This window comes from Enhydra lutris, unplaced genomic scaffold, assembly GCF_002288905.1.
Source record: "Enhydra lutris kenyoni isolate GAN:26980312 unplaced genomic scaffold, ASM228890v2 scaffoldscaffold94, whole genome shotgun sequence".
Lineage (NCBI taxonomy): Eukaryota > Metazoa > Chordata > Mammalia > Carnivora > Mustelidae > Enhydra > Enhydra lutris.
The window spans coordinates 942574-968138 of NW_019154178.1; the positions used below are offsets into that span (position 1 = coordinate 942574).

At 63.0% G+C, this 25565-nt stretch overlaps 1 protein-coding gene across 2 annotated transcripts in view; it reads right to left on the reverse strand.

Moving 5' to 3' along the window:
- Positions 1-25565, reverse strand: part of LOC111138935 (potassium calcium-activated channel subfamily N member 3) — a 186362-nt gene that overhangs the window by 65252 nt on the left and 95545 nt on the right. The window contains exons 4-5 of one of the 2 annotated variants that reach the window (XM_022490943.1): positions 11384-11406; positions 10511-10532 (exon numbers count right to left, since the gene is read on the reverse strand). In XM_022490943.1, the coding sequence (XP_022346651.1) occupies positions 10511-10532; positions 11384-11406 (45 nt within the window). Of the gene's footprint in view, positions 1-10510; positions 10533-11383; positions 11407-21822; positions 21965-25565 lie in introns of both variants that reach the window. The other variant, XM_022490944.1, reaches the window with a different exon arrangement.

Here is a 25565-nt window from a genome sequence, read left to right on the forward strand (position 1 = left end):
CTCCAGAGCGGCAGCATGGCCGGGCCCGGGAAAGGAGGTTCTCCGGGAAGCCCACCCCGAGGCCCCCCATCACTGCCCAGTTCTGTCCACTGTCCTCATGGGAATTTACAGTGGCTCACCTGACTCGCACAAGAGCCTGTCCCTGTCCTTCCCCTCAGGCCCGAAGCTCTGGGATCTGTCATGTCATGGCTGTGGCCAGTGCCGGGAAATGAGCAGTGTCCTTCACCGTTGTGCTGAGTGACCTGAACAGGGCACAGCGCCCGGCTTGTGGCGGGTGCCGAGGGGATGGTTGTCAGTCCAACCCAGACACCCGGACACCCAGAGGCCCTGGACACCTGGACACCCAGACACCTGGACGCCTGGACACCAGGAAACCGGGACACCCAGACGGCTGAGCATTTGCAGCAGAAACCCAGGCCTGGCCTGGAACAAGTCTGTAACTCACTGTGTGGACGTGGGTGAGTGGCCTCCCCCAGAGGCCTCAGTCTCCCCCGTTCGTCGAGGAGCGTGGTCTGAAGACGGCCGCTGAGGCCCTCTCCAGGATTCTCTGGCTCCGCAGGACTCTGGGCCAGACAGGACCACAGGCAAAACCACCCCGGTACTGGAGCCCACATGCAACCCTCAGCTCTACAACCATCGTGCAAGAGGCGCTGGAGGCCCAAGTACCACTGCAGGGGGGAGGTGGACGTGTGAACAGCTAGCAGCCGCCCCCAGCCCCACTCCCCTGCCCGCCCCATCGGCCTGGCCGCCTGGCATCAGGCCTGGCAGAGTCTTACCAGCCTTGGAAGTGGCTGGAAAACCCAGGAAGGAAGGGAGGAGCTGAGGAAGTGGGGAGGGAGGGAGGAGGGAGGGAGGAAGGGGGAGGGAGGGAGGAAACAAGCCTGCATGGACCTAGCTGGGGGGTGTCATTGCCCCGTTCCCAGATGGGGGGGCACTGGCGATCCCCAGAAGCAGCGACAGAGCAGGAACTAAGGCCGAGCCTTTGCCAGGCTGCCTCCCCGGCTGAAGACCCTGGTGGGCCCCACGCCAGACGCCAGACGCCAGCCTCCTGCCTGCTCCTCAGGGTTCACTCCACGTGAAAACCAAGGCACGAAGCCTCAGCCAGTCCGGGAGCCACCACTGTGGAAGCGTTGTCCCCGCGAGGCAATGGCAGAGTGGGGAGAGCTGACACAGCCCCGGGGGGACCTGCCTGCACTCCTTCCAGCTGCAGCTCCAGCCCCCAGGCCCCTCGAGGGAGAGGGGGAGGGGCCAGCGGGGGAGGGGCCGGAGTTGGGGGGGCCACGGGCCAGCGGGGGAGGGGCCGGAGTTGGGGGGCCACGGAGCCTGAGGCCATTGAGGTAGGAAGGGGCAGAGCCTGAGCGCAAACCCTGGGGTCCCCCTCCCCACCCCCTCCACTCCCCAAGGCTGAGCAGACGGGGTGCTGAAGTCCATGAGCCCGTGTCTCTGTCCCACTAGCTTATGGTCTCACACACACAGGGCACCCGTGGACTCCACCCATGGTGGCAGGTGAGTCCCATCCAATGGGGATGAGAAGAGGCGAGGGCTCTCCAGTCTGAGCTCTGTCAGCCTGGCCCGTTCTCTGAGACAGGGTCAAAGGTTCAAGGTCACTGCTCCTCATTGGGTGAATGCCCGGTGGGGCCAGGCGTTTGTCCCGTCCTGGTCAGGCCCCGATGTGGACAGCCCCTGTGGACCAGCCTGTCAGAGGAGGGACGGGCGAGCCCCCGGGGCCCCTCCGGAGCACCCAGGTGCCCTGGGGACAGGGACCCCAGGGCTGACAGCAAGCGGCTCCCGACCTGCCCCAACCAGACCGTCAGCTGCGCTCTTACAGAGCCGTCCACCCAGCTCACTCTGAAATAAGAGGAAAGCCTGTCTCTCCAGGTGGCCCTAAGCCCGCCCAGCAGACCAGGCCACAGCCCTGCCGGAGAAGCAGCGGTGAGTGCTGCTTCCATCCAGCCTCCAGCTCCCTGTGGGTCAGTGTCCATCGGATCCCCATGGGGCCAGGCCCCCTGCCGATGCTGGCACACCGTGGTGGCCTCCCTGTCCTCACAGAGCCTCGGCTCTACCCCAGGGCCCAGACAGGGGAGCCAGAGCTGGTTTGGGCCCTTTTCTGGCCCAAACCCTCAACTGGAGGCCAATGCTAAGGTTTGATGTGAGCTCACAGGGCGAGCTCGAGTCGGGCTTGTCACAACCAGCCAGGATGCGGGAGCCCCAGGGAGAGCCCTTCCCCGACCAGCGCGGACACCCCCTCCCGGGCATCAACTCTGGGGCTGGGCAGTGGGAGCAGGAGTCTCCCCGGGCCCAGGAAGCAGGAACTCCTTCCCTAGACGCCAGGCCACCCCCAGAGACACTTGCTACACGAACTGTGTCCCCCAAGCTGGCGAGAGGTCTCAGCCTCCTTCGCTGGAGACTCTGGGATGAGGGGCGCGGGAAGACCCCCCACGCACCCAGGGCGGTCTCTCAGGTCTCTCAGCCCCGCTTCCTCCCTCACTGTCCCTGACGACAGAAAACCACTCCTCCTGGGAAAAAGGGAGCGGGGCCCTTTGTGTCCTGAAAGGAAGTGTCAGCACAGCGGCACTCACCGCCCCGAGACAGCCCGAGCCACTTTCCATTCTGTTCTCCCACGACACTACGGGCAATCTCTGTGAGGCTTCCGGGGGCCCATTCATGCGAGGGAAATAGATCCATGAGAAAGCCCGGCCCGAGGGGCTCTGAAGGGCTCGGCGGTCATTCCTCCCCCGGGCCCAGCAGAAAGGACAGAGGACACCGGCGCCCGCCCCTGAACGCGGAGCTGACCAGAAACGTCCTTTGACCAGGGAGCTATTTCTTGTCTTCTATACGGAAGAACAAAACCGCTTTCTGAGGGACATCTCTCACGCTTCAAACAAATGTCCCTTCCGTGACTTATTTTTAAGTGCACTTGCCTGCGAAAGCCCTGGAGCAAACGCGGGGGCCGGGAGGGGCACTGGACGCACAGCGGCTCGCAGCCCCCCACCCCACGCAGGACCCGAGGTGGAGGCTCCCGGGAGGGAAGCCCAGATGACCCTCCCCGACTGCATAAGGAGGTGTGACCTAAGCCCTCCACCCCAGGGCAGCCTCTGCGGGGAGGGGCCCTCCCTCCAGAGCAGGGAGGAGAGCAGAGACCAGCCTTTGCCCCTGCCCCTCGTGGCTTCCAGGACCGCACCTGCCCAGCCTGGGCCAGAGCCTGGCAGAGCATCCCTGCATCCATCCTGGCCTCCGGAGCCACCGAGCCACCGGGTGCTCAGCCCGGCCTGGCCGGGTCGGCGCAGGGGTGGAGGCTTCGCTCTGGCTGGGAGGAGGAGGGCTCGTAATCATGGGGACGGGGCGGTAAGAGCCAGTCTGTGGTGAATGGCCACAGGGCCCGCCGTCCACACTTGGGGAAGGGGCTTCACCTGGACGTCACCGAAGGTATTTCCAGGAGACTGCCAGCGGCAGATGAGTATTTATAACCCCGGCACAGGAGGCAAGACAGCACCTGGATGGTGACAGAGAAAACGGGCTCCACCGACGGAAACCCTCCAGCCGGAGCCGGGCCTCTGATTCGACCCGAGGAAACCCGTTCTGCCCGCGTGCCACGGGCGGACTCCAGCCGCGGCCCCGCCATCTCTGCTGCTCCCGCTTCCGGTGGTCCCGCAGAGACGGGGGAGGCGGCCTCCCTCCTGGGAGCAGCCCCGCCGGTCAGGAGAGCCTGCCCCTGTCTGTGAGGGCCCTTCCTGCTGCATGTGGAGCGGCTCCACACCAAGGGTGCCTCACTGGGGGATGGAGCCCTGGGTCGCCTCGGCTCCAGCTGTGGGACTGGGCTTTGGTCTCAGGCGGGGCCCTGTGATCTTGTTCCAAAGTGCCCTGGGGCTCCCCTTCCCTGCGCAGACGCCCAGAGGCTCTGGCCAGAAGAGGAGGGGACATCAGTGTGCACCTACAAGGCACAGTGGGGGGTGGGGGCTGGGGGCCGGCAAACAGGCCCAGGACCTGCCAACGGGCGGCGACAGGCCTGGTCGGGTGCAGGTGAACAGTCAGGCATCTGGACGCTTCGACAGTAAGACCCTGGGAGCTGCAGGTCAGAAGTGACACCTGTCACTTTGGGAACAACCTGCCATCTTTATTGGTTCCCACGATGGCCCTTGGGAGCACCGCACCCGCTTCTGTCCATCCACACACAGCGGATTTTCTTCAAGACCAGGAAACCTGCAGCCCCATCGAGCGTCCCCCCACCCCCGGCCTCCGGGGCCGACAGCCGCTTCCTTCTCGGGGCGCGTTTCACAACTTGAACCCAAGGAGTGTTGAGTCCTGTGAGATGTGTCCAAGCCAGCGGCGAGCAGGGCCAGCAGCGGTGACAGCTGTTCCCACAGCTGGCAGATGTGCTGCAGCTGCTGGCAGGGTGGGCCGACGTCAAGCACGGGTCCGCGGGGTCAGGGGGACAGAGGGACACCTCCCGCAAGCGGCCTCCCAGGAACCTCGCCGCCACCAAATGCCCCATGGGTGTGGCCGTCCCTGTGCCCGGCAGCGCCGAGGACCCAGTGCCTTGCCTTTGCTGCAACTGCCCCTCGCCCAGCGGAGGCCCCGGACTCCAGCGGCCAGCAGGGGTGCTGCGAGGGGGCTGTGCACCCGTCCTCGCAGGGAGCCCACCCCTGCGCCTGCGTGTGGGCACCTTCAGCCAGAGAGGTATGGACACCCTCGCCAGCAGGCGCAGCACAGTTCCCCGAACCCACCGCTACAGAATGCCCCGGGCGAGCGGACGGGGAACCAGTTAGGATTTCACTTGTGCTTCGGGACCCACCTTCTCCTCCGCAGTCCCTGGGTCCCCACAGCATGGGCGTCCCCCTCTTTATGACCCCAGGACAGTTCTGGGTTCAAACCCTAACCACTGCGCTGCACTTAGGTGCCCACGTGTCCCCCCTTCCCCTCCACAGCACCCCTCACTCCCTCCCGAGACCATACGCTGTTCGGGGCGGGGAGCCCACCGTCCCCGTTCCCGTCCTGGCACTGAGGAGGCAACTGGGGGTGAGGAGGCTAGCGGCGCTCAGGCGAGAGGAGGGGTGCGAGCGAGACTCGCCGTCCTACCGTGCGCCCGACGCTCTCATCCCCTTTACACAGTCCCAGCGGTACCCCCGGGCGCTGTGATGATCCCTGTCGCGGAGGTGAGGCCGCTGAGAGAGGCGGACCCTCACCCCAAGGTCCCGGGCAGGAGCGGGCACGGCTGGGACCCACAGCTCGGCCGCCGGGCTCCGGAGCCCGACTGCGGTCAGACCCCACACGCGCTGCCTGTCCCCCGAGCGCGGGGGACAGAAAATCTCACCGCCCACCGCCAAGACCTTGAAGCAGGCAGAGTGACCTTCCTCCGGGGGCTCAGCTGGGGGACTCAGACGCGCTGGACTTTGCTGAGGGCAAAGGAGACCTTAGCCCGACTGTCTGGACCTTTAAGTCCGCGGTAACATAACAGAGAGTCCTCTGGAAACCTTTACCGCTCCCCGCGCCCCCGCGTCCCTCCCCACCACTGCCGATACACATGTGGGCAATCCCAAGCACAGGACCCCCGGAGACACATCTGAGGGACCAAACAGTAATAGATGACCTTTCCCAACAAGAGCTAGCCCCTCGGGACCCTGGAAACCTTGTTTCCGAAACACCTGGGAGGCGGACCCTCTCCCTAACCCCCTCCCAGCTTGAAAGTACATAATGGGCCTCCTCACGGCCCCGGCGCAGATCCCTCCGTCCACGGGCCTGTCCCCCTGCTTCAATAAAACCACCTTTCTGCACCAAAGACGTCTTAAGAATTCTTCCTGGCCGTCGGCTTCAAAGTCCAAATTTCCACGTCAGTGAGGATGTCTTAAAAACCAGTTTATTGTATTTTCTAGGAGAAACCCTTCAGAGAAATATAACATGCAAAGGGGGAATTAATACAAGTCAGCCCCGTGGACAGCCCTGACAAGGGTCCGAGAGGTGCAGGAGGCAAACAGGCCCACTCCGGGGGGCCTCCGTGCACAGCCATTTCCGAGGGGGCAAGGGGGAGACACGGCCACTCAGGACAAGGGCCATGAAGCTCAGTCTGGGGCAAGAGGGACTGTCCCCATGGTCATGAGACTGCGGCTGTGAGGCAGGCAGGCCATGGACCGGCTCGGAGCCGCGACCCACATCCTGCTACGTCTAGAGTCACCTGGAGGGGGACCTGGGGGCTCAGTCGCTGAGCGTCTGCCTTTGGGTCAGGTTATGATCCCAAAGATCCGGGATTGAGCCCCGTGTCAGGCTCCCAGCTCAGCGAGGGGTCTGCTTCTCCTTCTGCCTCTCTCTATCCCTGTCTCTGTCTCGAATGAATAAATTAAAAATCTTAAAAAAAAAAAAAAAAAAACAGAATCAGCAGCCTGGGAAGCCTATGCACAGTCAGTGCCTCCCTGGAGCAATTAGGTCCGGTCTCGGAGGGACATGGGCCGCAGCACTGTTCTAAAGGGTGGTGCCTGGGGTGCCCGGATGGCTCAGGTGCTGAAGCCCTGGCCTCTTGGTTTCCACGGAGGTCATGCTCTTGGGGTCATAGGGTCAGGCCCCATATGGGGCTCCCTGCTCAAGGGGGAGTGTGCTTGGGATTTTCTCTCCCTCTGCCCCTCCCTTCTTCGCACAGTCTCTCTCTAAATAAATAAACCCTTACAAAAAATAAAATAAGCAAAGGGTGATTGCTGAGTGATCCAGCCAAATGTGAGGACCCCTGGTCCAGAGCCTGCACGGAGTGACTCACCAGAGCAGCGGCTGTCCTGCTGGGACCAGTGCTGTGTGGAGACTCGAACCGGTTAAACTCCCTCCATCCTCCCCACTCCCACCATTCAGGTCCGTCCCAGGGGAATGAGTTGCCCCTGGTTTTCTGGGGCACCTCGGTGAGAGCTGGCGGGTCTCAGGCCGTGTGGCTCCAGACGCAACTCTAGGCTCGCGACTTGGGACAGGCCATCTAACGCAGAGTCCTCATCTGTAAGTGGGGGGACAGTGGCCCCCAGACGCCCACATCCTAATCCCCAGAACCTATGAATATGTTCACCCTACAAGCAAAGAGGACTGTGGACGCAGGCGGGAGTAGCGCGGTGATTGGGTGCCGGTAGAGGAGGGCGACAGAACCCTGGCTTACCGGGGGACACAGCGCAATGGTCCCTCCACAAGAGGCAGGAGGGGTCAGTGCCTGAGAACCGAGGTGAGAACGGAGGAAGATGCCAGCTTCTGGGAGTGGGGACAGGCAAGGGGACGGAGCGCCCTAGAGTCCGAGAGGCTTGCCGCCGGGTGACCGCTCAGGTTTAGTCCAGTGAGACCCATTCAGGACTCCGGACCTCCAGAACCTTGTGACAATAAATGTGTGTTGTTTTCAGCCACTAAATGGATATTAATTTGTCACAGCAGCTGCAGGAGACGGACAGCAGATGTGTGCGGGAAGCCAGAGGCCGTGTCAAGGTTAAATGAGATGAGGTCTGCAAACACGGCCTGGGAACGGTTAGCTGCAGTCACCACATCTCCCGTGGCCATCCTCTGGGGGGCTGCCCCCTCTCCGCACCCCAGCTCCAGAGCGGGATGCATCAGCCCCGAGCAGACGGGGGGCCTGGCCAGTCCTCCGGAGACAAGGCAGGCGGCTTCCTAGCGCCTTGAATGACGGTCAGACGCCTTGGGCTCTCTGTGGCCCCCGCGCAGACTGGGCAGGTGACAGAACGCGATCCCGCCCTGCCACCCGGACAGCTCCCACCACACGGGAATGTGGCACCGGCCCCGGGAACTAAATTTACCCCGAAGGGACACCCAGATCAGAATGTCCTCTGCTGCGTGGTCCTGCCCTCAGCGTGCCCCTGATCCTGTTTCCAGAGCCAGGCGGTGCTGGCTGCACAGCTCAGCCCTGTCAGTTTGACCTGAAAGCCACACACACGAAGCCAGCCCACAGCGACAGACACCACGTGCTCAGATAGGACAGGGGGACAAGGCTGGAGCATGCCAGCCAGTAGAGCTGCAGGACAGGGCGGCACCGGAAGCAGGCAGGTGTGGACAGTGCCCACAGGCGCTCCGAGGGGAGGAAGGAAAGGAAGCCTATGTCCTGGGAGCCAGCCCAGCGGCAGGAGCCACGGCAGCAGGAGCCCTGGGAGCAGAAGGAGCCACGGCAGCAGGGGCCACGGGTGGTTCCTGCCCCACAGCAGCTGCTTCTGGACAAGCCGTCTCCCTACATTCGCTCCTTTGCGGCCCATGACAAATTGAGAAGCCCCACACCAGGCTTGGGCGATGTCACTGACCCCGAGGGGAAAGGAGCCCAACCCACCACACTGTGGGAGGGTGGCCTTGTGGCCACCACGCATCCCCAAGCCTATAGTTGGAGCGCTGCGGACAACGCAAGGACGCAGGCGCCCTGCCTTGGGCCACTCGGTCTCCAGGCCGCGTGGAGTAGTGTATTCTCAGGGAAGAGCAAAACTGTAAAACCCGGGGTGCCTGGGTGGCTCAGTGGGTTAAAGCCTCTGCCTTTGGCTCAGGTCATGATCTCAGGGTCCTGGGATCAAGCCCCACATCAGGCTCTGCTCAGCAGGGAGCCTGCTTCCCTCTCTCTCTCTCTGCCTGCCTCTCTGTCTACTTGTGATCTCTGTCTGTCAAATAAATAAATAAAATCTTTAAAAAAAAAAACAAACTGTAAAACCCTTGAGCCTCTGGTAAAGCCCCACCAGCTCCGTTCCTGCTCCACGTCTGCAAGGATCCGACAGCACAGGCTCCGAGAGGCCCCGGCTCCCAGTGAGGTCCTGAGCTGCCGGGCGGGACCCCGGGGCCGGCAGACGTGCTTCCCGGCGCTCTCACTGGGGAGCCAGAGTGTGCCGGGGATCTGCCTCTGTCTCCCTAATGACCCCCCAAGGAGGGAGACCTGTCACCACTTCCTCTGACCTGGGCTGGGCTGTGGGTCGGCACTGGTGCTGGCCTGGGGCTGGGGCTCTTCCCACACCCACGGGTCTCAGCATTGAGAGTGAGGCCTCCCAGTCACCCACAAAACGCTTTGCTAGTGTGGCTGGGGCTGAGCTCCCTGCTTCCCCATCCCTGAGCCCCTTCTGGCGGACGGGGCTGTGCCTCTCTACATGCAGGTGACGGGCTGCCCCCAGTCTGCTCGCCAGCCCCCTGAACCCCCACTTCTCACCACGGCCGTGTGGCACCCATCCCCCCATTCCCTGCTCCACACCTGCCCGAGCACACCCCTTCCCTAAAGCCCCCTCGTCCCACCTGAGCCCAGGAGCTCTGCCCAGCCCTGGAGGCCCATCCCAACCGGCCTGCGTGGCAGCCGGGGTCCGTGCTGTACCCACCACACCCGCCGCCCGTGTCATCCCAGCGCTCGGCGGCCAAGGCAGTGGTGGGACTTGAGGGCTTACCTCCCCGTTAGATCACAAGCCTGTTTAGGGCAGGGACCTTGCCGTCCCCACGGTGCCCAGCTCAGAACAGACCTTCAATAGCTCAGAATCAAATGAAATAATCACCTTTTGTCCGTCCTCCAGGCGGCAGACGGCGGTTGCTATCTCTAACAGCAGCAGGAAGACAAACAGCGCCCTGCCCACCCCTCCCCCCAGTTCCACACACAGTGGTGATCATTTCTCTTTGCTCTCAAACCAACAAGGTTTCTAGCACATTCCGGCAAGAGGCACCAGAGAGGGCCAGGAGGAGCCTCACCCCAGCTGCACAAAGGAGGGAACTGAGGCCAGGGCAGGGCAGGGCCTGAGGTGGCGACCGCAGAACACAGGCCCTCGGAGCGGCCTCGCGGAGCCCAGTCCAGTGACCGCGGCCGTCCTGCGCCCGGTCAGAACGGGTGGCCGTGCCGTGGTCGGCCACGGATGCCAGCATGGGGCTGCGGCCTGCAGAGCCACAGGTCAGCAGTCATGCCGGGCCGGTGGCTGTGGCCGGGAGCGGCTTCGGGACTGTCGTGGAAACACGCTGCTGTGAAGCCTAGTGGGGCGGCGCCGTGCTGACCCTGTCCTGCGGGCAGGCGGGTCCACAGGCGGTGGCGGCCACCCCGCGGCTCACAGCTCCTCCCAGGCAGGGAGTGTGGCTCCAGGAATGCAGAGCAGATCTTCTTCTGGGAGGGTGGGCTTGGGGGGAGCACAAAGCCACAGCCAAAGGAGAGGCCACAAAACACTTGGGACAAGAAAGATCCGCAAATCCTTGAATTCCTGTCTGTCCATTCCTTCTGTCTTTAACCCACTGAAAGGAAGAGTCTCTCCCCAGATGCCGTTTCTGGCTCCAGGTTTCTATCAACGGTTTGGAGGAAGTGATTATGTCAAACGCAGGAGGACAGGAGGCAAAGAGGACCCCCAGCACGCAGACAGGGCCCGGACAGGCGAGAGGGACAAGCTGAGCAAGTGGGGGGCTGCCAAACAGGCAAACCAAAGACGAGGCTTTCCCCCAAAACGCCAGCTCTGCAAGCAAGGGTGGGAGACCGCGTCCGGGACGCGCAGCCGGTGGCCGGCCCCTCTGCGACAGACGCACTTTCGTAAGCACGAGATTCCGTGCCCACAACCAAGCTGGAAGCGAGGCAACGGCTCCAACGGTCCTTGGCTGCGGGAAAGAGCACGAAGGCAGGTGCGTGGCGCCCCGTGCTGACCGGCTCGCAGGCCTTGGCAGGTGCAGACCAAAAGGGCTGAGTGGGGAGCAGGGGGCAAGGCAGACAGGGCTGCTAACCACGCCGGGGAGGTCGGGGATTTTCCTCTGGGGAGGAGAAGACCCTGGCAAGTCCAACAGGGGAGGCTAGGGGGTGAGGCTGCTGACCCTTACCACGGGACAGCCAGAAGGACAAGGAGGTGTGGGTGGGAAAGAGGAAGCCACTGAAGCCTGGTCCCCAGCCCAGGCGGCCAACAGGCCGCGGCTCAGCATCTAAGGGGAAGCCCAGCTGCACTCCAGGCAGGCCTTGGCTCTCGGGCCCTGGGAAGGCAGGGGCAGGAAAGAACAAGACCCAGGAGGGGGCCTGGCCAGCCAGCCAGGAAGGCTGCATCCTGGCCGGAGTGGGACGGGAGGCCAGGCCCCAAGTCAGACAGCTACTGCTGTCCTGAACATGCCCGGCCTCATCTTGCGGCTGGCCTTGGACCCAAGGGGAGGACCCCAGGGAAACTAGGAGAAGGAAGGGGTTTCTAACAGGCAGAGGGGCCCCGTGGAGCTGAGCAGAGGCTGGGGTCCCTGCTAGAGGGGCAGCTGGGGCAGAGGGACCAGGAGCTGCTGCCTGGTCTACTCTGGTCACCGTCCCACCCTGGGCTCTGTCATGCTGACTCGCGCCCATTTTTGGAGGAGAGTCCCCCTGGCTCAGCCCAAATTCCGGGCTGCTTTGGGCCCTGTGGGAGCGGAGACAGGAGACAGGGTCCATGGTTGGAGCTCTGTCCCCGAGGCGCTGAGGCTTCACAGGGCGGGGCAGGGCTGACCCGGCTCCAGCCCTCCCCCTCCCTGCCACAGAACGCTGGGCCTGTTGCTGGCCTCTAGGCCTCAGCCGGCTTCTCCCAAACAGGGACGGTAACAGAACCCACCCCCGGACCGTGAGGAGGCCTTCCTGAGGTCACAGAGGTCACAGAGGCACAGCCCTGCACACAGGAGATCAGCAAGCGGAGGCGACGCCACAGGCATCCGTGACATTACAAACCACTTTCCTTATCTAACCTGGGGGTCAGGGTGCGGCAGGACCGTGAGTGGGGACAGGGGAGGCAGGTTCACGTCTGCGCAGGCCAAGCTGGCGGGAGCCGGGGCCTTGGGGGGGCGCCCACGCCCACGGGCCATCGGTGGCATAAGGTTACATAGGAAAAGACAAAGCCAGCTCTGGGGGTGGATGGCGGGGACAGCTGCACAGCCGTGTGCGGGACTCACTGACGAGGCTGTCCACTCGTCAAAATGGCTGATGTTGTGTTACGTGTGGTTCACCACGTGCTTTATAAGCACACTGAAGGGACAGACTCAAGATGTGGCCTACGGACCACAGCCCTGGCACCCCACCACTACCTCCCACGCCAGTGTCCGTACCACGGTCAGGGCAAGAGAGCCCTGCTCGACTCAGCTGTCCTGACTTCTTTAATTCAGAGATAAACCAGGCCCAGCTCATGTCCTCCCCAGTGACTGGGTGTTGGAGAATTTGGCCAGTGGCCATTTTACCATCTTTTTTCTGGGGACACTAGAACACTCACAATCTTCTCGGTGGTCCACAGCATGACAACCATCCAGAACACGAGACACTCCCCCAATCCACGGAGAGCTGGCTGTCTTTAGAATCATGGCATCCCCATGATGTCCCACGCAGTGACCGGCACAGCAGGGACAGCCACAGGGGCAGCTAGGAGAAGACACAGGCCAGGGAACCTTGGGGGCCCAGGCCTGATGGAGAACTGCCGTGTCGGAGAGCAGAGCGTCACGTGAAGACAGTAGCGATGATGATACTAAATGGGACGGATTAACCCTGGGAAAGTCATGGGCAGCACACACAGGCCCACAGGGACACGAAATGTGCCGTGTCGCTGGGCACTGGGCCCCGGGGCCTCAGGCAATTGGACGTCCATCCTCAGAGAAGGAGACCAGGAGTTGGCACTGGGAAGGGAGGCCGGTCACTGACTCTAATTATCCTAAAAGCTTTTAGATGTCGGGCCGGTTCATAGTTGTAAGAGACGTACCAGGAGTCCCTTTAAACTCTAAGATGTTCGAGCCACAAAGAACTGTCTGCAAATTTCCCCGTCTCAGGTTGGAGGCTGTTCTGAGGTGAGAGTCAGCTCCCTTCCTGGACAGAGGCCAGGGGGGCCGGAGAAGGGCAAGGCCACCCGGATAGCCCCACACAGAGACAGGGCCCCACAAGGGTTCAAGGGCGGAGGACACCCCCTCCGTGTCGGGCTCCTAGAGCTGAGGAAGCTTCTGGAGGAGCCAGCGAGAGGCCTCCGCTGGAGTCACCGAAGCTCCGCCAGGGCCACGGTTTCGAACCTGCTGACAGACACTGCACGCGCCCTGTTGAGGCACCAAGACAGAGCGATATTTCTAGGCGACATGACAGAAAGTCAGTAGCGGTGTCTGAGACAACACAGGCGGGCCCCGCGGGCTCCGGGAGGGCGACAGGGCGGGGAAGCCCTCTTTGGGGTAGGAAGGGTTAAACCCAAAGGTTTAAAGATTTAGCAAATAAATCCAAAATGTCACATGGAGACTGCCAGGCTAGTGTGGTAACCATGGCAATCAGTGGCCCGCGGCACAGGGGAGAGGAGGGACCAGTGACGGTGGTTGGGAAGGAGGCCCCACAGGGTTGGCGGCTCACAGACCCGGGCCCCAGGCCACGCATCTGCAGAGGCCAGAACAGGGCTGTGGCTGCGGGGCCAGTCGGCCACACAGAGGCTCTTTGCTCTCCTAGATGGGGGGAGAAGACGTCCCCCCGCCTGCCCCCATGCTTGTCCTCATTCCTTTCTTTGTTCTCACTGGACACCTGCTCTGGGAGGCGCTCCAGCTCTGGGACACAACAGTGAGTCACGTCGTCCCCTCTGCACGGACTCACAGCAGGGAGTGGGTGCCGGCACAAAACGGGGCTACACTTGATGGAGGGGTCGGAGCCAGCGACAACCTAGCTCCTCACCCACGGCCCAGGGTGGCCGGGGGCAGTCCTGGAGGTCTTGGGGTCTCAGGGAGTGCCTGGGCCACTGGCCCATCTTGGAGCCAGTGAAGGCTCCAAGTGAAATCCATCAGCCAGCCAGCCAGAGACACCCACCCTAGGAAATGTCTCCCAGAGGCCTTAGAGGACAGAGACCACAACTCACTGTGGTTAGGCAACCACCATGTCCCTTGGAGGACAGACATGCCTTCCTTCTCTTCGTTCTCCACTGCCCTGAAATGCTCCAGACCGGTCTCTGCTCCCGATGAACATGGGACTCACCCAAAGCCTCATCTCCCTGCGACACCTGCCTTGCCCTCTGTGACCACACAGAGTCACACATACCTCATGTCATGGCACTTCTTAGGCTGGTCCCTGTGTGTCAAGGTCTAGGACAAGCAGCCTCCAAAGGCAGGGAATGGCCTGAATTATTTCTGGATTCCCAGCATCTGACCAGGTAGTTCTGTGAGTGGGGGGTGAGTTCGGGGGGGCCTTCTTCCACCGAGAGAGTGAGGGTGAGGGTCTGGAGCCAGACTTCGCCTGCACCGTCCTCCCGTTCCCCAGCAGGAGACACCATCAACTCATCTGGAACAGGAAGGCCTCCCGCAGCCCGGAGGGCGGTGTCCCTGCATGGCCTGTGACACACACAGGAGGGTGCTCAGGCCTGTGGTCCCGACACACCACGGGAGGCGAGCCCCTCTGTAAGGGGATATTCTCTTGAATATAATGTATGTCCTACAATCTAAAGTCCTTGCCCTGTCAGCCGAGAGCTTACTGGCATTTAATGGAAACACCCACAGAGACACACTTGCCAGATCCCAAGTGTCCCGCTGCACAGGTCCGTGTCCGGACCCAGCGGCTGGAGGCCCCATCTTGCTCCTGTCCTTGTGTTCCTCGGGTCCAAAGCAGGCTAGAAGCCTCTGGAAGGTCTGGAGGAGATCGCACCCCCAAGCGAGAGCGGCGGCCTCAGTCCTTTGACTTCGGTCGGGACCCGCAACCACAGGCAGAGTAACGGCCTCCGAGGCTCCAGCGCACGCGGCGCTGGACGCGTGAATGTTCTGCCCCTGCTCTGGGCCCTGCAGCTTCCCGCCCTGTGGCCTCACCAAGGCTCTGCCCCTCCCTCCAGAATAGGGGTGCTGCCCCCCACCCTGGCCCCAGGCTCCCAGCCAGGGCACCTCCTCCCCGGGGCGGAAAGCACCTCCTACTCACCGCCGCCGCCCGCTCCCTCCGCTTCCTGCAGGCTCCTCCCCATTAGAGCCAGCCCCGCCCCCTCAGGCTCCTCCCCCAGCGAGCCCCACCCACTCCTGCAGGCTCCTCCCTGCGAGAGCCAGCCCCGCCTCCCACAGGCTCCTCCCCACGAGAGCGAGCCCCCCCACTCCTGCCGGCTCCTGGACCAGAACCTGGCCCATCATTTCCTCCCCGCCCGACTGGCCCCTTCCCGGCAGCTAACCGACACACGCAGTCTCTGTAAAAGCGGACCCGACACCCCTCCCGTAGCAGTGCGTCCTCTCCAGCTGCCACTCTGGCTTCCTGCAACCAAACGCGTTAGCCCCAAGACTGGTCTCACTCCCCGTCTCACTCCACCACTGCCCTGCAACTGCCCTGCCCAGTGGAGGAGGGGCACGGGGACCCTGCCCCAGCCCAATGCCCATGACCCATGTCTCCAGCTCCTCGACCTCCTGGGCCTCCTGGGCCTCCTGGGTCTCCTCTGGCCTCCCTGACTGTTCCTTCTCCTATGGGGGTCTGCCGTGTCTCTCCTCTCAACCACCGCCACCCCACCAGGGGCCTCTGCAGCCCAGGCCTGGAGACAGCTGTGTTCCGCCCTGCCCTCCCCTGCCAGACCTCAGGCTCTGCAAACTGACCTGGTGATCACGCCCCCCTCCGGCTCCTCCTGGGGCTTCAGTCTGAATGGCACTCCCAGCCCCTGAGCTACCGGGGCCGCAGGAAGACTCCAGCCCCCTCTGCAGACAGCACCTCCATCCCAACCGGTGACCAAGTCTGGGCAATTTCACTGCTCGACTCCCTCATGCACAGTCCTTCCTGTCCTGGCTCTCGTCTTGCCCGGTTAGGTCATCACCAAGCTGGGGCGCACAGCTTCCCACTGGGACTGCCGTACTCCATGGATCCACGTCCTCTCGCTGACGACCTTGTCCTGGAGACAGCGGGGTGCACGCTGCCGTTTCCCTCTCCAGGCCTTGGTTTGTTTTGTGGTGTTTTGCACGAACTCTAATGCACGAAAACCCTTTGTTGTGGGCTCTATTATCAGCCCATTTTGCAGAAAGGAAATTGACTAAGAGGGATTAAGTAATTCCCTTAAGGTCACCAGAGACACGAAAATGTGACAAAGAGCCTGATTTGAACCCACACCTGGCTACCCAACAGTCCACATTCCCTGCGACCCGCTACCCTGCCTTCTGGGTGGAACCAGAGACCTTAGCGGGAGCCATGGCTTTGCTCAAGGGCGGTCACGTCCTCGGGAGCAAAGGTGATTCCGGGGTTCCCAGCGCCGAGCACTGGGCTCCTGTGCCAGATGCGGCACAGAGTGGACCCCACTGTGTGTGTGGCCAGTGCAAGAGCGGGGGACAAGAAGGAGTCTGGTGCGTCGGTGCCAGTGGCCTCTAATAGCAGGGCTGCAGCCCCAGGACGGGGACAGGCGCTGCTGGGGGCTGGGGGGTGACGCCAGACCGGGTCCGGGCTCCCCCAGGGAGAGTGCTATTGTCGGAGTTTTGGTAAATAAATGAAACGCCTTGTTTTACCCCACACCGCACCCCACACCGTACCCCACACCGCACCCCACACCGTACCCCACACCGCACCCCACACCGCACCCCACACCGCACCCACACCGCACCCCACACCGCACCCACACCGCACCCCACACCGCACCCCGGGCTGCACCCCTGGGGGAACAGGGTTGGCGTGAGTATGCGAGCTCTGGGACGGGGCTTGCTCTGCACTTGGCTGTGACCTGAGGACCTTCCAGGACACTCGCCGCAGACACTGTGGGAACACACAGCTCCCGCCCAGACCCTGGTTCGGGGGAGCCTGCCGCAGCCCTCAGGACGTTCCCCCCCCACCACGTTCTCATCCTGCAGGGCACACGGGGTCCCACAGAACCCCCTCCGTGGGCCCTCAGGACACTAGCCTGACTGCCCCAGACATGAGCCGAGCGCCCGTCCTGGACCCCACCGCCCGTGAGCTCAGGCCCAGAGGTCCCCCCAACACTCATCCCTTTGCAGGGGCAGCAGTCAGTCCTGCCCTCTGTCACCCTTGCCTCACCCCTGCCCTGCCTCTGCCCTCTCCCTGCCCCCCCCTGCTGTGCCCCTGACCTTACCTTGCTCTGCCCCTACTTCGCCCCTGCCCCACAGCTGCCATGCCTCGCCCCTGCCCTTGCCCCTGCCCTGCTCCTGCTCAGCCCTGCACACTGGCCTGGACTGCTCTGCCCTCCCTCATGGGAAGAGAGGAAAGACTGACCGTCTAGAGGCCAAACTTGGACTGTGGTTACTGCGAGCCTGGCTTAGCCCGTGGAGGTCCCGGGACGCAAGGGCTTCGTCCATGACATTTCCCGCTCATCGGTCTCGCAGACGTCAGCCAACCAGACCTCAGCCTACCAGAAGGGCTTAGCAACCCACCCAGACGCACGTTTTCAAAGGAACACGGTCTGCCCTGGGGGAGAGCGGGTGGCGGCAGGTGAGGCTGGCCGGTGTGAGCTCCGGCTGAAGGGGGCACGCCCTCCCCCCAGCTCCTGAGCCAGCCCTCCGAATGATCTCCCGCTTCCCGGTACTGGGGTCCACCACCCACTCCCAGCACAGCAAGCTGGAAAGGACTGCGTCCGTGTCAGCAGCCCCTCTCTGCCCTCTGCCTTCTTGCTTGCTTGGGGACAGCTGTGTTTTCCTGGCATCTGCGTCTCGCGGAAAACCAGGCCCAACTCTCAGGAGATCTGCATGGGGACACTGGACAGCCTGGGCCGTAGCTGTCACTGACTTTGGCCTCCGAAAGCAGCACATGGCTTAGAGGCCCTGTTCCGCGGGAAGGGGAGCACTCCACTCCCCTCAACCAGATGGAGGACGGTCCCTCTCCCCCGTGTGGAGTTCCAAGCCCGAACAGAGGGACGCATCGTAGTGTTAAAAATGAGGTGTCTCCCTCGCCTCCCCGGGGCCAGGAAAGCAGAGCTCACTTCAGTCGCCCCTACAAGCCGGCCCCCACTCGTCACGCCGCTCTGGGGACCCCATCAAATGAGCAGTCACGCACCAGCCTGGACCTCCAGGGTCCGGGAGAGGGTCCCTGGCCCCCGCCGTGGCTCCCAGCCCAGCCGGCGAGTGCAGGGGGCCTCTAACTGGAAGCCGGTGTTTTAACGAAGGAACCACCTATTTTGTACGATTAAGATAAATTTCTGCATGGAGACGGGAGGGTGGACAGGATTATGTTTCCAATTTCCTTCGACTTAAAGATGCCAAGACTCCCTCTTGGCTAATTCTCTGGGGGGCACTGGGTTCTTAACCGTAAAGTCTAACCTGAACAGATACAAGGAATACTCTCAACTTTATTTTTCTTTTAGAAAATCCATCGGCTGGATGTAATTTGAGAAGTCGCCCACAATGAAGCCTCACTTGGTCATTTCCATTAAGAAGCGACTTTGCGAAGACGGGGTCAGACCTGGGCAACCTCCAGCAAGCGGTGAGTGGCCACAGTCAGATTGCAGGTCCTCTGCACAGTGTGTGAGAGAGACGGGGAGACGGGAGCAGGGAGGGGTACAGGGAGCGCACTGGAGCAGACACCAGACAGGGGACACTCCAGCTGGGCTGGAGCCGGGGAGGAGGGAAAGGCTGGGTGACAGGGTTGAGCCAGGAAGGCAGGAGGAACAGGGAAGCAGGAGCTGAGTCAGAGGGTAATGGTCCAGGGGCGCCTGGCGGCTCTGCTGGTTGAATAGCTTGATTTTGGCTCAGGTCCTGATCTCAGGTGGTGAGACCGAGCCCCAGCCGGGCTCCGCGCTCCCCGGGAGTCTGCTGGAGACTCTCTGCTTCCCTCTCTCACTAAAATAAATAAATAAGTCTTCAAAAAAGAAAAAAGAAGGTCATGTCCATTTTGGCTCTCTGCTGGGTACGTTACCGGAGCCCGCCCCTCCTCCTGAGCTCTCTTGTAAGTGGTCTGTTGGTCACCTGCGTTCCTCGGGGTCAGGGGGACCCCTGTGGGGAGGGTGCGTCCCGGCCTGGGGAGGCTGTAGGAGCCTGGCACACAGGCCTTGGCGCGCTCCTGCCAGCCGGCGCAGGACAGAGGAGGGTAAGCAGCTACTGGCATGACTTCCATGACTCGGACGTTTGCCTTCAAATGTGCCCAGTCCTGAGTCACAGTCCACAGCAGCTGGGCTCCTGGGTCTCCTCTGGCCAGGACGGGCGGGGTGCCCCTAGACCAGGTTCTCCGAGAGCAGGAGCATGGGGGTGGGTGGAGGAAGGAGTGGCCTCTGTAGGCATGATCCTCCCCACCAGTCCTCCCTCCTCTCCAGCATCCGAGATGGGGCCTGGGTTTCACGCAGGATTCTGTTTCTCCCACAGGCTCCACGTAAGGACTGGTCTGAAAGCAGTTGTTTCAGGGAGAAGCTGGTCTTCTCACCCTGCCTGGAAGCACACGTCCTGCTGAGCCTCCGAACAGCGACTCAGACCCTGCCCCCACGTTCCCTTTGCAGCCCAGAGAGCATCTCTCCTGAGGCGGTGGTGGGGGGCGGCAGGTAGGGGGCTTGGGCTCCCCCCGCACACAGCCAGCAGCTCTTGTCTGTTTGTCCCCAGCTCAGGGAGGGTCCGTGGAGCGGGTGCGGCTTAGCCGTCCTGACATGGGGCTCCCAGCAGGTGGTCCTGGAGACCCCATGAGCCCCCAGATGCGGAGCAGGAAAACCTCCACGCCGGCCGAAGGGTGTGGCCACGTCCCGCTCTGGAGGCTGAGTATCGACAGCTTTCTCTGTCGCCGACGTCATGACATTCTTCCGGGAAAGATGCGTGTTTTGACCAATCGGCTTCTGTGGCCGAAACCCCTCGGACACACCAGGTCTGGGCCAACAACGTCAGGTCGCTCAGACGATCCCAACCCCTGCCTAATGGTGGATAATTACACCGTTTCTGGGACCGCCGGGAGAAAACAATGATTAAGATATTTACAGCTCCGCACACAGATCCTTCCCTCCCCGCGGGCGGCCGAGCCGGCCGCGGTGTCCATGGCAACCGCGCGGGGAGCCCTACCTGGAGTGCGGGCTTGGCTGTGAGCTCGAGGGGCGGCGGCGGGAGGCGGGGGAGGGGGCGGGGGGAGGGCGGCTCCCCGAAACCCAGGCAAGAATGACTCAGCGAGAAGAGTCGCGTTTGTTAGAAAAATGCCACCAGGGGCGCTGCCTTCAGCTCAAGTCACGGACCTGGGGTCCTGGGATCGAGCCCCTCATCCGGCTCCCTGCTCCGCGGGAAGCCTGCTTCTCCCTCTCCCACTCCCCCTGCTTGTGTTCCCTCTCGCTGTGTCCCTCTCTGTCAAATAAATAGATAAAATCTTGAAAGAAAGAGAGAGAGAGGGAGGGAGGAAGACAGACGCCACCAGGTTCTTCATTGGGGCCGCCCCGAGGGGGTCGTGCACCCAGATGTGGGCGAAAACCCCGACAGTGAACATGCGGCCCCTGAAAACGGAGAGGTGAGGCGCGCATTTTAGGCGAAAGAGAAGACGAGGGCCTGTGCTGTGTTCCTAGCGCGCGAGGGGTAGGCCTCTCCGGGTGCGTCCTCTCGCTGTGGCCACGGCTCATGCCGGGAGAACAGCCCCGGCCACCGGGGGAGCAGGTGCAAACCCGGAGCTGGGACCGCCCCAGGGAGCAGGGGTGGGGCCGGTCCCGCCTGCCCGAGGCTCTGTCGGAGCACAGGCCCAGAGGCCAGAGACGGAGCAGACTCGGGGGCACAGCTCGGAGCCGAGGGGTTGTGCTCCCCGCGGGGCTCATCCGCTGTCCGGCCTGAGAGCCGCCCCAGCCACAGAGCCTGCCCGGGAGCCGCTGAGACAGGCGGACTTTGGCCTCGGGGCGGCATTTCACGACTTTCTGGAAGGGTCATTGCCCGGTTCCTGGTGGCTGCTGGAGCCCTGCCAGACAGGCCGCTCCTGACGCTCCTGACGCCAGAAGCCTTTGTGCTGAGGCCTTCCGCCCGCCCAACGCGACCCGGCCCCACCGCCCACCGCTTGGCTGCTGTTCCCGCCCCACTGGCTTCATGGGGGACCGTCAGGGGGCAGACAGCACAGCTGTGTCCCAGCAGGAGACGGCAGGGCTGGGCCTTCCTGCTGCGGCCCCGACCCTAGGGCCTCCTCGGCTCTGAGGGGCCCACACTCCGGCCTTGTCCCTGAGGTCAGTGCCAGAAGGGCCCCAGGCTGCAGGGGTAGGGTGGGGGACAAGCCCCCCAAGGTAGAATTTAGTGCCCTTTTTGCTGCGGAAAGGAACGGTTCCCTCCCCGAGGGAAAACCTGAGGGGCACCAACAGCAAAGACTTTCACCCAAGTGTACGGGTGGTGGAGGGACTCCCCTGGGGGGACTGTGACACCCACGGGGTACCTAGAGCTGAGCGGAGGGCCTGTGAGCCCCCACACCCTACCCCAGCCACCCCTGGCTTCACCGAGGACGTTCCCCTCTGGGCCTCGGGGTCCCCAGGGGGGTGGCTGTCGTACGGACAGCAAGGCCCAGCCTTGTGTCATCGGGCCGGCGCAGGAGAGGCGGTGGGCGCGGCCGCCCGTGGCTCCTCGCTGGAGACGGCGTTGGTGCCCACCCTCACCGCCAGGCAGCCCGTCGGGAGCACAGGGCAGGCCTTCGTCCCTGCTCTACCAGCAGCTCCAGGCCCAGGGCCCTGCTCATCACCCCTGCAGGGACGTGCAGCTTAGCTTTCTCAGACCTAAGTCTGTGGGGCCCCAGGGCAGGAGGGGACGGGCCAGTGCAAGCCCTGAGGCTAACTGTGAGGCGCTTACACGGGGGGGGGGGGGGGGATGTGGGGGTGCAGGGTTAGACAGGCCAGTGTTGCCTAGCCCGTCCTGGGGGGCCCTGAAGAGGCCATTAACTATCCAGACCCGGGGAGGATTCCTGTTTTAGGAAAGGAAGGCACACCCGGGAGAAGCACCTGCTCTCCCCACCGCGCGGTGCGAGCGTGCGGAACCTGCCGGCGACCCCGTGAGCTGCCGGGAAGGCTCTGGCCTGTGCAGCCCGGCAGGGAGCGGGAGCCGGGTGGGGGAGGTACTCACCATGATGCCGGTGAGCAGACAGACGCCTTTCCCACAGTACGTGTGGGGCACCATGTCCCCATAGCCGATGGACAGGAAGGTGATGGAGATGAGCCACATGGCGCCCAGGAAGTTACTGGTCACGTCCTGCTGGTCATGGTACCTGCCGAGGGAGAGACAGGGCTCAGTGGACGGAACCGCAGGCCCTGGGGTAGCGGCTGTGGGCGCACCCGGACTGGGAAGGAATCAGGTCTTTGCCAAGGTGGAGACGGCAGGTGCCAGGGACTGAAGGCGCCACGACTCTGCCCACCCAGTGCCTGATGCGGCCCGGGCCCCCGCCCACCGCCGGCTCGCCCCAGAGGAGCTCCACGCCGCGGACGCCCTCTCAGGGAAAGGCGTCTGTCTGCCCACCGGCATCGTGGTGAGCACCTCCCCCACCCGGCTCCCGCTCCCTGCCGGGCTGCACAGGCCAGAGCCTCTCCGCACTGCTCAAACAGCTCTGGGTGAAATCGTGCGGGAATAAAGTTCTTTTCCTAGCGACCGCCTGAGTGTGCGTAGATGTGACTGATCACAAATCACAGTCCCCAGAACGGAGAATGTAAAAAATAAGTCACCAACACCTCTAGCAGTTTCCTGTAAGAATGCTGAGGGATCCCAGAGAGGGGGCACCTGCCCAGGGCGGAGAGGGAGGCTGTCGCCGTGGGGGCTCTTGGGCCGTTTGTGGGGGCGCTGGCATCTCCCTGCCGAGCTGGACGGGGCTCTGGGCTGCCCGCCTGGGGAGGTGCCCACCGGAACGGTACTGCCCCCGTTCACTGCCCAGGGTGTCCTTTCCCTGCCTCCTCTCACCCCAGACACCTAGCCCGCTGAGTGCTAGGCTCCGTGCCAATGCCGCCATACAGAGACCCTGCTGCCATCCAGATACAGCCCCTGCCCCTGGGGCTCGCAGCGCGGGGAGGGCTGGCGAGGAGGCAGACATGCGCAGAAGCGGGTGGGCAAGGCACCTCTCCAGGAGGAAAGGGCAGCGCCCTCGATGCGCTCGCGGGCAGGCTGGGCAGCCTAGATGGGGGCCGGTTGCCAGGCAGCTGGGAGGTGGGGTCTCAGGCAGAGGGAACGCCCTGGTGAAAGCCTGGGGCTGGGCTTGCGTGTGGCAGGTGGGCGGGTTGGCCCCCTGGGGCGGAAGGGCAGATGAAGGTGGGTCCCTTCTCTGAATGTTTGCCAACAGGATCCGCCCGACCCCACACCACAGAGGGGAGGCGGCCACGCGCGAAGCAGGCGACAGTCTTCTCGCCCACCAGCCGCACCGATTCCAGGGCGAGCACTGGCGATGGGCTGTCCGGCCCCAGCCCAGCGCCTGGACCAGCAAGCAGAGACGTGCGCTTTAGCCTTCCGAAGCCGTCCGCGCGGGGCCTGCACGTCCCGGTCTCCAGGACGCCCACCCGCCCTCTGGCTGCCGCCCCACCTGCGCGTGCCCGTCACGCCCCGCAGGAGTGGTACCAGCTGGTGCTGCCACCTGGATCCCCAGGACAGAGGGTGCCCTGCTCCGTGCCAGGTGCCACCCCTCCCCTCCCCTCGGCCCCTGTCCCTTCCATTCCTGTGCGCTGCTCTGGGGCGGGGGGGGCGCGGGGGCAGACCCCCGCTCTGGGGCCTGCACCGAGCTGCAGTGTGGAATCCTACGGGGGAGGGGTGGGCTTTGGGGTCTGTGAAGCGGCCAGACTCGGGCAGGCGGACTGTGGGGGCGCACGTACAGACAGCCCCACACGGCAAGCCCACAACACGGACCCAAATGTGGGTCACCAGCTCGTCCTGAAGACGTCTCCCGTCAGGTCTGCAGACGGCAAGGTTGGGGCACAGGACAGAGGACGTGAGCCTGTGGCCTTCGGCTCTGCTCACCCGGCTTCAAGCCCCAGTTCCCCTTCAAGGGGCTCCAGCCTGCGGATAAGTGACCAAACTTACCTGCTGCTAGGACTGGACCCCCCGGGCCTCACCTGCACAGCGCCTCACCGCCCGCCCAGAGCCCACCCCAGCACGCGGGCCGTCCGGTCGCTGTCGAGGGCAGGTGCCTCCATCCGGGAAGCATCTACTGAGAGACAGGGGAGGCGGGTGCCGACCGGGGAGCGAAGAGGCGTCCATGCTTGCAGAGCTGCCTGATATGGGGAGGAAGGAGCCACTGCCAATTCGTGACACAGAACGGACACGGGACACTGGGTATCGGGGAAGGCTCGTCCCAGCCGGCTGCAGCAGCGGTGATGGCGGGCGGGCCCCACACGGACCTGCTGGAACATCTGCAGGTACCCGAGAAGTGATGGGGAGCCGCAGGGGACCCAGGCGGCCGCCGACCACGGCTCCGGGACGAATCCGTGGCCTGTCTCTGCCCGCATTCCTGGTCCTGCTGCGCGCGGTCCGCACAGTGTCCCTCTCCTTGCAAACCCGAGGCTTAACCTAGGGTCCCTGGGGCTCAGCGGCCCCACGTGAGCAGCCTCCGAGAGGATGAAAGGAGAGCTCAGGGGTGTCAGCAACGGGCAGGCGCCTTGTCGTCACCCTGGCGCCCCATTTACTGTTTCATCGCTCGGGATCCCTTTCCAGGAGCTTCCCTCTCGCTCACACACACAACCTCGCCGGCGGTCATCGTGAGCGTGGGGATAAGAGCTGTTCTCGGGGTGCCACTCACTGCTCACTTCTCAGACCCGAGGGCTGTCCCCTCTGGGGGGTGGGCACGAAGACACCCAGTGTCCCGTGTCATGGGGACAGAGGCGTGGGGCTCACTGCGCGGGAGGCGACGGGCTGTGGGACTGGAGAGGAGAAGCTGTTTCCAAAACTACTAACAATTTTACAGTGGTTTCCACGTGCCACAATCACACGTTCACGTCATGCCATTTTCTTCAACAGAGAACTTTTCAGAGAACCATCTTTTTCTTTAAGGACCAGGGAGGAAAAGGTGTCTTTCTTTTTGAGGATAGTTATTATAGTTGTTAATTTCTCATTTTTCATTTTTTAATATTACAAAACAAATGACAGGTACGGGCGGTCATGTGACACTTGGAAGACTTGGGGTCCCAGAGACCTGCGGAGAGTCTCTAATGCGAAAGATGCAGACTGAGTCGGTTAAACAAAGAAACGGGCTCCAGACCCCGTGCAGACCGTTGGCAGGGAGCAGCGCATGGCGTGACCCTGTCCAGAACCAACACTGTGAGAGAGACAACAGTGGCCCCAGGAGATGCGAGGTGATGCCGGACAAGGGGGTCTTTCTGGAAGGACTGGGGGTCAATGGAGGGGGTCTCCCAAAGGCAGAGAAGAAAACATGAGCATATCACTGAACCCATCTACCAATTCAAATGATAATGGTTTCAGAAAGAGAATTGGAAAAAAGGAGGAGGAGGAGAGAAGTAATCATTAAAGAAATCATTAACAAAAATTTTCAGAACTAAAGGACATAAGTTTCTAGATCAAGGGCCCCCTGTCCCCAGTGCAGTGGATGAAAAGACTCACACTGAGGCACATTACTCTGAAATTTCAGAATACCAGGGGGAAGGAGAGGTGCTATGGGGCTTCCTGAGCCAGCGAGGGAGGGAGGAGAGAAAGAAGAGGAGGGAGGGAGGGCAGGTGAGGGACTGAGGGAGGGGGAGGGCCCAGGGGGATGGGGCCTAGGGGGGCAGTGGCCCAGGGGTACAGGAGGGAGATGGGAACCAGAGGGACGGGTCCCAGTGGTCCTTGGATGTCGGCCAAGTGCCAGGCTAGAGCAGGTCAGGGGACCTGGGGGACATTTC